This window comes from Sporothrix brasiliensis, assembly GCF_000820605.1.
Source record: "Sporothrix brasiliensis 5110 chromosome Unknown Cont18, whole genome shotgun sequence".
NCBI lineage: Eukaryota > Fungi > Ascomycota > Sordariomycetes > Ophiostomatales > Ophiostomataceae > Sporothrix > Sporothrix brasiliensis.
In genome coordinates, this window is record NW_024467137.1 from 1,898,426 (window position 1) to 1,911,029 (window position 12,604).

General features: G+C 49.2%; 1 protein-coding gene across 1 annotated transcript; it reads left to right on the top strand.

Annotated features, from left to right (window-relative positions):
- Positions 1–1,204: 1,204 nt before the first annotated feature.
- SPBR_01575 (malate synthase) lies at positions 1,205–2,898 on the top strand (the record flags this gene model as incomplete). Its single annotated transcript, XM_040759885.1, has 2 exons — positions 1,205–1,565; positions 1,631–2,898. The coding sequence occupies 2 exons, from the start codon at positions 1,205–1,207 to the stop codon at positions 2,896–2,898; spliced, it is 1,629 nt and encodes a 542-aa protein (XP_040619529.1).
- Between the last annotated feature and the right edge of the window lie 9,706 nt (positions 2,899–12,604).

A 12,604-nucleotide genomic window follows, 5' to 3' on the forward strand; every position in this document is an offset into this window, starting at 1 on the left:
CCGTCCTCAGCAATCTCGCCGTCAACTGCCTGATATGCACAATGCTTTGGACTGCGATTTTACCTTACTGGGGAAGGCGCGACTGCGGAGTCGGCTTTACCACAGAACATACTTCGAGCTAAACTGCATCCGGCAATAGTACCCAAATAGGAAAGAGGTGCAGCCTGTGACGCAGTCACTCTCTTATTCCCCATAGTCTTAACGTTGATGGTGGATGCCCTCGTTCATCGTTTCTCTCCTTTCTATGCCCCTGCCATTCCGGCCTTTGCCGTTTTCTTCAAGTGTTCCCGTTTGGGTAAAAAAGCTATAGGCGAGTGCGGTCCGTTGCATTGGGCAAATTTTTCCGTCAGTGCGAGGGCGCATGCTTTCTTCCCTTTTCTGCCGACTCTCAGTCTTTAATTGGAAATAATAGTAAATCGAAGCATCAAGAAAGAGTCGAATTCGAATAAAAAGCCTTCCATAGTAATATTGTAGAAGAAAGAAACCAAAACTTGTAGATCGTGCCTTCCTCAGCTTCGCATATCTGTGACGTTCCTCAAGCCGGTCGTTCTTTCTTCAAAGCACATGCTTTTGGGGCTGGCTACCTGTGGCACGAGGAACTTATCAGTTCGGCCGACTAGCTGCCCAATCAGGGTCGCGCCTTCCCCACACTTTCACAAGCTCTCTTGGGCTTTTGCCATCTTTTGCCTTGTCTGTCGTTCTTTGGAGAAGGAAGGCGCGACGTGCTCTGACTTGACGTAGTTTGTAGCTGTACTGCACTTGCCACCCTACCTCACCACCTCTCCCTCTCACCCGAGCGACCAATCGCCCACCTTTGTAACAGTCGTTCCTTCCTTCGCACAAGGAAAGCAGTGGAGCACTAACACCACGCGCTGGTCTTACCTCGTGGACTAGAGCAAAGCCGTCTCTCGCCCCCAAGACGTCCGAAACTCGTAGATACTAGCTACTCGGTCCGGAGGGGCGTTAGTCGGCAGGTGCGATGGAGAAGAACCCGAGGCTGGAGATTGTATTTGAATGCTGTCATCCCTCGCCTTTGTCCCTGCCTCTCCCGTTTCCTTGTGATTACTCCTGTTCCTCATCATCGTCACTTTTGCATTGCCATTCCTCCACCATTGGCAGATTCTAACGCTCAACATCCACTCTCTCTTCCTCTCCCACCACATTTCCACCATCTACTCATCCATCTTTCCTCCAACCATTCACAATGCCGTCCTCCGAGAACATCCTCCAGGGCGTGAATGTCCTCGGCACCATCACGGAGGAGCACAAGAAGATCCTCACGCCTGAGGCGCTGACCTTCCTTGCCCTGCTGCACCGCTCCTTCGACTCTACCCGCAAGTCTCTGTTGGAGCGCCGGAAATTGCGCCAGGCCGAGATCGACCGCGGCGTCCTGCCCGACTTCCTCCCCGAGACCAAGCACATCCGCGAGAACTCCGCATGGAAGGGTGCGCCGCCCGCGCCCGGTCTGGTGGACCGCCGCGTGGAGATCACTGGTCCCACTGACCGCAAGATGGTCGTCAACGCCCTGAACGCCAATGTCTACACGTACATGGCTGATTTTGAGGGTAAGGTCTTATCTACTTTTATTGCGAGAAGTCGATTCGTAGAACTCGTCTCTAACACAGCTCAGATTCGAGCGCTCCTACCTGGGAGAACATGATCAACGGCCAGGTCAACCTTTACGATGCCGTCCGCCGCCAGATCGACTTCAAGCAGGGCGCCAAGGAGTACAAGCTGCGCACCGACCGCACTCTGCCCACGCTGATTGTCCGGCCCCGCGGCTGGCACCTGACAGAGAAGCACTTTACCGTTGACGGCGAGCCCATGTCTGGCTCGCTCTTCGATTTCGGCTTGTACTTCTTCCACAACGCCAAGGCCTCGCTCGCCAACGGCTTTGGACCTTACTTCTACCTGCCCAAGATGGAGTCGCACCTCGAGGCCCGCCTCTGGAACGACGCTTTCAACCTGGCCCAGGACTATGTCGGTGTGCCCCGCGGCACCATCCGCGGCACTGTCCTGATTGAGACCATCCTCGCTGCCTTCGAGATGGATGAGATTATCTACGAGCTGCGCGACCACAGCTCTGGCCTCAACTGCGGCCGCTGGGACTACATTTTCTCGACCATCAAGAAGTTCCGCTCGAACCCCAACTTTGTCCTGCCGGACCGCAGCGCCGTCACCATGACCGTGCCCTTCATGGACGCGTACGTCAAGCTGCTCATCCAGACCTGCCACCGTCGTGGTGTGCACGCTATGGGCGGCATGGCCGCCCAGATCCCCATCAAGGACGACCCGGCCGCCAACGAGAAGGCCATGGAGGGTGTCCGCGCCGACAAGCTCCGCGAGGTGCGCGCTGGCCACGACGGCACGTGGGTCGCCCACCCGGCCCTGGCCTCGATTGCCACCGAGATCTTCGACAAGCACATGCCCACGCCCAACCAGCTGTTTGTGCGCCGTGAGGACGTCAGCATTGGTGCCAACGACCTGCTCAACATGAACGTGCCGGGCCAGATCACCGAGGCCGGCATCCGCAAGAACCTGAGCATCGGCCTGGGCTACATGGAGGCGTGGATCCGTGGTGTCGGTTGCGTGCCCATCAACTACCTGATGGAGGACGCTGCGACGGCCGAGGTGTCCCGCAGCCAGATCTGGCAGTGGGTGCGCCACGGCGTGTCCACGGCCGAGGGCAAGCGTGTCGACAAGGCGTATGCCCTCAAGCTACTCAAGGAGCAGGCCGCGGAGCTCGCCAAGTCGGCACCGGCCGGCAACAAGTACCACCTCGCTGCGCAGTACTTCTCAACCCAGGTGACCGGCGAGGACTACGCCGACTTCCTGACAACGCTGCTGTACAACGAGATCACTGCCGTCGGCAGCGCACGCCCTGCTTCGAAGCTGTGAGCGAGACAATTCGGGAGTCATGAAAATGGAAAAACGGACGCACGGCGTGTAACGACTACGGATATTATATCATTTCTTGTCAAGTTTTTTGTCTCTACCGGTGTTATTTTGAGTTTCAACTAGTGCTATTTCAGGTCCAGATTGGACTGGCCGACACTGTTCTACTACCAGATACTTGTTTTTTTGTCTCTCCGATTGTGCTATGATCGCAAAGACTGTATGTATATAAACTCTGCGACTTCAAAATGTCACATGGGCCAAAATTGGACAATTGACTTTAATAGCCAGACCATACCTCGTCGTTGCTGAACTTTTACATGCCTTGATGCTTTCTTTAACACATTAGGAGTCCCTAACCGATCCTGTGCTCCCCGAAACTGTTTATACATGGGATAAAACCCGGCTTATTACCGGAACTCCTGCTTTACTGGTAGTTTTTGTTTATAACTCTCAACAAATTTTCTTTCTAAGACGTGACAAAATGAGGAAGGTCGATAACAAGCTCAAACGGATGGTAAAATATGTTAAGAAAATGATCTCTGGGTGAAAATCGGTCTCTTTGTTTGCGAGTAGGGAGCACAAAATTCCCAAACAATACTTGTTAAGCGAGCAACGGCAACAATGGCCGGTGTACAGACAATGAGAGAGTTACTGTGTTTTCTTCCTCGAGTCTCTAGTCGTCCGAAAAATGAAACTGCAAGATATACGCGTAGATGTATACAAAGATCACCATGTTGGATAATTACTAAAACAATGGTCTAGTGATTGGTCCTTCAAAGTTTAGAATGTTATGTTTTATACCACCGTCTGCATTGCTGTATGTCTTTGTCGGCCCAGGAGTTTGGTACCAGGGATCCAAGATTTTTACTCAAGGAAGTTCATTAAAGGAAATGTAATCATGACAATGAGGTCGTAAAGTACCTGTTGGGTGCAGCCAGTAAAGTTGAGGTAACGTAATACTCACAGAGTTGAAAAGTGGAAGCAACCTGCAAAAGGGAACACAAAATAGACTGGACGGCGAACATGAGATAGAAGCACACTTGAAACTTACCTGATTTCAATGCTCCTATTCTTCGTATGTACTTGCCATTTTCTTCTTGTAGTTGCACAGAACAGCCGCTCTGTATGTCGTACACTGTTTTCACAGTTGTTCTTAATCATCCCTCGGGCTCCTGTTTTCATATCTTCTCTACCCCATATTCCGGAAATGGATGATGTGATACTGTGATACCTTGCACGACGGCAGTGCCACAAATATCATTAGTTAAAAGAGAGACAGTCGATGGCCAATAGGCTGTGAAGAGAGTGAATGGAGAAAGAACGGGAGATAACTGGTCTGTTTAGTCAGTCTTGACTGTAGGTCGACCTCCAGTTCTGTTGCTAATGGAAAAGGGGCAGCGAGACATTATGGTCACATAGTTTTTTGTTCTTTCTTTTTTTTGTGCCCTCTTTTTTGTTCGTAAACGTAGCAAGAAAGTTAGAAGAGAAAATTCGTGAATTAAACGAGCCCTGCATGCTGCAGAATACAACTTCATTGGGGAGTGGGAGGGCAATTCACAGCGCTCACCACATTTGTTCATATTCCCAACTTATGAAAGTATGGCTGCCGAAAATATAGAACATGCAGAACGTTAACAGGAAAATAAAGCGAAATATAGCGCGGTATTCCGTATAATTTCAGGCCTGTCTCGTCATGAATCAATATTTCCATAGTGGGTGCCCAAGAAGGAAATCCCCGAAAGGTTGCAGAAGGTAAATCAAAAGCAGCAACCCAGTGCCTTTAAGGTCATCTCAAGCTCTTATTGTTTCCCCGTTGTTCCTGTTCCCGTGCTCATACTCTTGTATGCCTTGAAGCACGCCGTTGCCTGCACGGCAAGATGAGAATACCTGCCAAACCTCGGAAGTTGCCGTATGTCACCATCTCCCAAATAAAACCAAGCAGAAACGTTTTTTGCCAAACATACAAGACCTGGGAAGGCATGCAGCCAGTGCAAAAACCAGCCATATCCCCTACTTGTCCCTTACGCACCAGTTTTATGGCACTGTACGGGGTGGATGCTCTCCCTCCAATCGTAGGGTGGTAGTGTCATTCACCGTACTCCTTACGACGTACGGATTGGGGCAAATATTGAAAGAACGGAGCATTGGTTTTAGCAACTATTTTGTGTCCAAAACGGGCACGAGTGGGGGGTAGGCCAGCACAAGATTGAGGCTGTGCTGACACAACGCAGGCATTTTGCCTGGTGTCTCGCATTACGCTACGCCGTTCTGTCTTCAGACTACTTCGTATGTCAACGGAGTATTCAAGAAACAATTGTCTGTGAGCAATATGAATATGGCCTTCTTCGTGAAGTGCGGCTGAAAGCGAAAAGAGGGGCCAGAGCATTCCTTGACACATTGTGTCGGTGTCCTTTGGCTCCAGGCTCGTATGTCTCAACAAGGAGGTTGTCAAGCCTCGTGCTTCATCGCATTGCTTCTTCAGCTCAGCTCAACCTGTATTTGCGCATAAAAAGATCTCAATATATTATAGGTATGCGCAAAAGACTGTGCGGAATTAAACAAGCGGCTCTCTGTCTGGCAATATGGCTGCGAAAGGCTAGATGGTTGCATTCGGTTGGACACCATGATGCAGCCCAAGGAAACGGAAACAGAACGATAAAGAGGCAGCCCCCTTCCCTCAACCTTTTCTAACAATTATGCTATACCGGAGCTGAGGCAACATTCCAGGGAAGAGTCAAAACGATATTTCATACAGTATGCATAGTCGGACATTGCATATTGGTAGTGTCTGTTCACCACGTCAAGATTCCCGAAACGGGCACAGAAAAACGCCAGGCGCACATAAAGGTGAATACATCGATACCTACGAGCCCTGCATACGATTATCGGCATGCATATAATGCGTAATTCTGGAAGACCTGTCCTGTATCCTGACTGGTATTAAAATGTCTTTAGCCACTGATATCAAAATGTGGAGAAGGCGAGAAACATCGAGGGTAAAAATCGAGAATAGGGTCGGAGAATCCGAAAGGATACAAGACACAATACAAATATAGAACGGTAGGCGATGAGCACGCGATAAGTAAAGGTATGCTGATGCTAAGCAGTGAAACTGGCAGTTCCCGACTCCTGGGAAGGACCCAAGGGCACAAATCCAGCTGAACCATGTCTTGGGATGTTGTGCAACGGTTGGAAAACCTTTATCTGTTTCTCGATATGCTGTTATCTATCCTGCTCCGTTTTCATTAGCCCAGTCCTCTCCGGAATGATATGTAATCAGCCATCCCCATATGGCGCTGAAAGAATGAAATATAACGCCACGAAGCTCCAGAGCAGGTTTCCAGCGGTATCTTTTATTTTGCGTGCCATCCGTAGCCTATCACAATTTGGTTCGTAGGCCTGACTTCATCACAAAGTGGTCATTTTTGCCTTTTTGAATATTCTTTACTCAGACATTCTCCTAGAGACAACAGAGATGTTAGTACCCGATGCTGGAAACACACGAAAACTCTGAAATAGATTTCGCGGACGGCAATCCTGCAGGCACCCGACTCGAGTCTACTCACGGACACCATATTTGTACCTTTCCCCCTCTATTTCCTCTACTGTTTTGCACAGAATGCTACTTTCCGCGTCTATTTTTATCTTGTGTTCGCCGGGGACAAAGCTTCAGGCGACATCAACTTATAGTCACCCGGTTGTCAGATACTTTACGCGCCCCCTGCCAGGCGGGATCAGAAATGACGCCGTAAACCAGACACACATTCCCTTGTTCAGGATTGTGACAATCTCAAGACGGAAAGCCTATAGATATCGCCAGAAAAATATCGATAAAAAAACACAAAGAAGGTCATAAAGCTTCTTATAAACACCCCGTCTATCTGTCTCCAAGCGAATAATCGAATTTGCGGGCTGAGTCGTCCCCAGATGCTTTCCTAGAGAAAGCAACTGTAGATGAGGCTTCAGCTTATGCGAGGCTCATATTCACTCATGAGTTTTTAGCACGTTGTCGGCCTTGTCTGATGATATTGCCTGTTTCTGCAGAACTGAGTACCGAGTGCGATGCTAAGACCAAGTGGGTCTCCTTTCCGTGGCCCATGCCCTGTCAGTTAACTCCTTCCCGTCGCATCTAGCGACTGAAGTTTTGTTTTGTTGGCAACTAGGCATCCTGCCAACAGCAGCAGTAAGATGTACCTCTGCTATATAACTTGCACTAAACAGGTACATTGCCTTGCACTATGTGAACTGTCAATCAGCCGTGCCAAGCATCGCTCCTTCCAATGAATTGTTCACTACGGATTTAGCGCACGTTGGAGAGCGGCACTTACCATCTTAACCAATGGTTCGTCGCGCCTTCCGTGCCCTGCCATTTGTCCTCGTTTCCTACTTCTCGTCTGTTTTCTTCTATTTGGGTTTGGTCCGGAGAGTTGGTGTTGTTTTTCGCGCTGTGTCGACCCCACCATCATGTCCAGTACTGGCAAGTGCGCCTCTTTCCCTTCCTTCTTCTTTTCCTGGCGAGCCTGGGAGCCTTTCCTCAACGGAAAGCGCGACCAACGGAGTTCGATCCGAGTGTTTGGTCACTCGGCCCATACGACGTACATGTACGTTACAGTGTAAAAAAATCGAGAGACGGGAAATCGAAGACGGACATGCAGGGCCTCGTCACAAGTCAACCTTGAAGGACCTCCGATGAGGTGTCTCGTTCTTTGGTACCCTCTCCTGCTTCTCCTTTTGCATCTACGACGTATTTCTCTCATTTTCTCCCTCTCCTCCTTCCCATCACACGCACCCCTGCAATGGTTCGAAAGATGTATTACAGCCTCACTGCAACGTCCAGGGGCAGACAGAAGTCAGAAATTCAGGGGTGGTCTCAGACGCGGCACAAACAAACGTCGCGCTTCTGGGACAGAAGTATGAAATACAGTTATGTATCTTAGCTGTCGTGTTTTTCAGCAAGGATCCTCGGGAGGCTTTTGGGGGCAGCGGGTTGGTGGTCCAGTAAAACGTGGCCAAGAAACTGGGCTGAACTTGGTCTCCTCCCCGTTTTTATGTGCCTCGTTGCGGCTGTGGCTTTTCAGGGGCATTCACAAAAGGGGAAAAGAAATAATAAAATAAAGAAACATTACCATTTTGAAAAAAGAAAACATAATGCGAGGCTTTGACATCATCGCAACGAAACAGATCAGGCCGTTGGGGTCTAGGCCCTTGACAATAATTTTTGGGGGGGAATATGGAAGCAGGGAGCTGGTCGGAACAACGTCAAAAAGTAGGGGAAACGAGCCGCAAAGTTTTTCTCTAAGTCTGGGGGCATGTGTCTTGTTCGGCCATCTCTTTACGGAGAACGTCGTACGTCGTACTGGACTCTTGTTATTCTGTCTCTCCCTGTTTATGGTTCGTTGCTGCGAATTGGCGAATAATCAAGTTGTGATGCCAATTTCCCGAAGATATCCTGTGTGTAGGACAAAGAGGACGAGGGGAGATGGAAATATCAATATTTTCAAAGTACGATCGATGCCGATATTGACCAATATCGACGACAAAAACGCACAAAAGACGCGTCTCAGTCAGGAAATTACACAGTCTTTTTGCTGCTATGGGAGGCTGAAAGAATACTCAAGAGCACAAAGTTGGTAGACGCTGAGGCGACAAGGGTGGCACAGAGGGTGGAGACTAGAGTTTGGCAGAGGGGGTGGAATAGGCAGGCAATGGTCGGGGTATTGATCGAGATGTTTGTGCTATTACTTCGTACAAGCATGAAAACAGGTGCCGAAACAGCGGCATAATTTGTGACATTTCAAAGGAGGACGAGAGAAGAGAGTGCAGTAGCTTAACAGTTGTGCGCAGTGGTCTGTCCCAAGAACGCGGCACACGGAAGAAACGCTGGAAGCGACAGCAGCTTGGCACTATCGGCCGGGAGCTGTTATTGTGTCTTACTTTATTAGGGAAAAACGACGACGATCGTCTCCCTGTCTGTCTGTACGAAGTAGTGTCCTGACTTTAATGGAGAGCACTGAAGAATGTGAGAAGCCTATTTACACGTCACATTACGGTGTAATATTACAAAAACAAAAAAGGGTATTTTCGACACTCCAATTCCACTCTTGGAAGCCTGCTGAAATGCACCGTCGACATGCCAAGCTTTAGAAACAGGTACAGGGATACATGCCTTCCAAAGCAAGAAAACAAAAAAGGTTAAAACGGCAAAGGCTTCGAAAATGAGGTATCTTGCTATTCCGGGCGCCGGGCTTTTGATCTTCAACAGTATAACTCGTTTCGGTGTGGCCACCGGGTGGGGAAATCATGGAGAAAAGAAAGAAACCAATTGAACAAAAAGGAGCAAAACGAAATGGGGGGGAAAGAAAGTGAAAAACGACTACTGAAAAGCAAAAGAAATGAAGATGAAGAGAAGACGAACCCGAAATTCACGCACCAGAGCAGGGTCGTACGGCCTTGACCGTAATCCCAGGCAGATGAGGTGCCTTTTTTTCGCTAGTTTAACGATATCCTTCCAACACATTGCCGGATCGTATGCGTCTCTATCTTCTCTTTTGTTTTCTACGCTGCTTCAATGCAAACCTCCTCATCTCTTAATACCCTCTCATAAATCATACTTTCATAATTGTATTCTAATGCCAACGGCGACCAATACTAAGACACTCCGTGTGCAACTGGTCTGGTACCGGTTGCACCAAGACAGACTCGATAGCGTGCCGTCAAGTTTCTTTTGGTAGCTTCTTTTTCTCTTTTTCGTCACAGCTCCTCGTGCCAGGACTCCCAAAGTCTAGGCCCTTCCATCAGAGATATCCTGTGACTGGCTAGCGTCAGATTGTGAGGAGAAGGAAATACTGTGGCACTAGCACCTCGCGTCGTGCAATTCACTAGAAGAAAATAGGGAAAGGCAGACTCGCCAGTTAAAGCCAAAGGGCAAAACGGTGTTGTGTGGTCCACCTGCCCGCTTGTGGCTCGCAGATCAAAGCACTCCGTCTCGTGGACTTGGAGTGGGGTCTCAAAGTTGACGAAACTTGCCTGATCAATAGTGTCATACTTTGCCCTCCTTAATGGGCCAACGGGTATGCCTCCTGGCTTGACCTGGAACGACACTAGACTCTGAAAGGGTGGACGAGTTTGAAAACTTGGGAGGACACCTTGGAAGCCTTGAAAGCAAGGCTTGATTTATGTCTTCTATTTGTCCTTGTTTCTTCATTTCGTCACCTTTTTATTTCTTTATTTCTCGCGCCGTTTATTGTACATGTTGACTCACTATCCCTTGCTCGACACCTCCGCGGGCCGCTATCAAGCGCGTCCTTGTCATTTCCAGAGTGTCTCAACTCTGTACCGTTGCAGAAATAGTTAGCAGAAGGACTACTCCGTCCAAGGTACATTCGTACAATGTACAACTAGAAAAAATATGTATTGTCAATCGTCTCACTGCATCCACCCAGGCAGTATGTTTAATCTACAGGCGCCATGGAGAGGCACGACGTTCGAAGTGTAGCGCGCCGTCGAATATCGATTCCGCTTTGGGCAAACTGCCAGCCGCTCCACTCTTCTGTCGAGGTATTCCGCGCATCAAGAATTAATACGTCTTAGCATCGGATTTGGGCGGTTTTTTCTCCACTCAGTAGGCACTCGGTAGTGAACGAGACAAGATGTCAAAACAGAAAGCGTGTCCCAAAGGCCAAGGCTGTCTGATCGTTTCCGACGGACTGGCTCCATCTCCTCCGTAAAACAGGAGCCAAGGCAATATTTCTGCACCTTACGCCACAATTGTGCGAGTGTCCTAGCTTTGCATTAACCATAACATCCAGCATCGCCCATCACCATCGCAGTCCATCTCCCACCATCAGAACGATCGTCTGTTGCTTGTTGTATGTTGTATTTTCGAGATCTTGCTCGCGTTTTTGCCACTAACCACATCTTAGCTTAATGGCTTCGGTTGTGGCTCATTGGTCCCCAAGGGAACTCAAGTTAACCCAATTCCAACGTGATGGGTACGACGCCCTTTTCAGGACCCCAACAGCCGGCCGCCAAAAGATTAAGGCATGTCGTACAAAGAAGAAAATAAAATACAATACCAACGAAACGGGCCAAAAATATACAACATACGATGTACACATCCTTCCTCACCGTGCACCATGTGACTTCCGTCCCGCTGAACCCGAAAAGTAGTGTCCCAGCAGGGACAGGCAACAGGGGCCGGGAGCAGATGTACATATCAATACTCGTATTACGGAGAACTCCGTACCTCCAAGGCAACTTGGGTCTGTTAGTTTCCTGGCCTGTCTACGCAACACTTTCATCTCTTCTTGCACTTTACGATTCCTCCCAGGTCTGTAAAACGCTGGCAGCTATGTCGGATGTTACAGGCGTCGTCGAAACATCTCCTCAAAAGCTCCCTTCAATTGTTCTTTGCTATTTGAAGCTTCTTCTCTCTGCCGGTCAACATATGCCTGTGACCCTTTCCCGGCCACTAAGCTCTTTCAGCTCGTCTCCTTTTGTCACTTTTATGCACCTCCCACGCTCTCTCGCCTCCCGGTCACCAATGGGCTGCCACTTGGACCCCCCTCTCGGTAAGGTTGGCTTTTAGTTTTAATTTCTCCACTCCCCTTGGCAGGACGGTAAACACACTCCCTCTCAAGTTTTGTTTTCTGTTCCCTTGGTTGCTTCGACCTGCTCCCAAATGTTGCTCGTTTCTTTCCCGCCCTGGCTCGCCTTCCGCCTTTTCGGTCCCTCCCAAATCCTCACCCTATCTCTTTTCCTCCCTCTCTTCGACGGTAAAACCACACAAAGTCTAGACCTCTCATGGTCCGGGCTCCAACCACATCCACACCCCCCTCCCCCCTTGACCACCATCAACCACCTGTGAAAGAGTGCGATCACTTCCGTAGAGAACATACTCGTCGATTTCAGTCAGCCGCAAGGTTTGTGCGCCGGTGGCGCGGGATAAGGATTTCAGCCTCTCCTTCAGGTTTTGCTTTGCTGGGACCTACCCATCCTTGCTCGAACCTTCCCTTGTATCGGTTCTCTTCCTGGCTCCTTTCTTTTATTTGTCTATCATGTTTACTCCGTTGCTCGCGTTCAATGATCGGCCCCCCAAACAGCGCCCTACATGTGGACACTGCAACTTTGGATGAACTGCTGCATCGTTCTTTCCTCACTACACTGAATCTGCCAAGCACAACTTCCTTCTTTCCCAACACGGACAGAACTCAGACAGATCCACTAAATACCAATACTTGACCCTCACTTCTCCCCAGACACTCGTTCCTTATCCGGGTCCAAATGTACTCCGTACAAAGTATGGAGTAGCTGAACGTCTGCTTATTGCGTAAAGAAAAAAAGAAAAAAAAAAAAAGAAAAAAAGTAAGCCGCAACGACACTCTCCAAATGTTGATGGTAACGAGGCAGGAGCGGTCTAGCAAAATGCAGGAAACAGCTAATGACAAGCAGCAGACATCCTTCCCTGAAAAGTCAATACTCCCAACGAGGAAAGAACGATCAACATCCTTGCCAAACACGACAAAGAAATCCGTTAGTCGGGAGCACTGGCACTCCTCTCTCACAAGACTTCCTCCGCCTTTCCTTTTTCACCAGTCCAATACCCCTTTTCCTTTCTCCTTTTCTTCTATTCTCTTTCACGACGTTTCTCTAGCTCGCCGCCAAACCGCCACCGACGCCTCTTTGGCCTTGTCCGTCAAACACACCT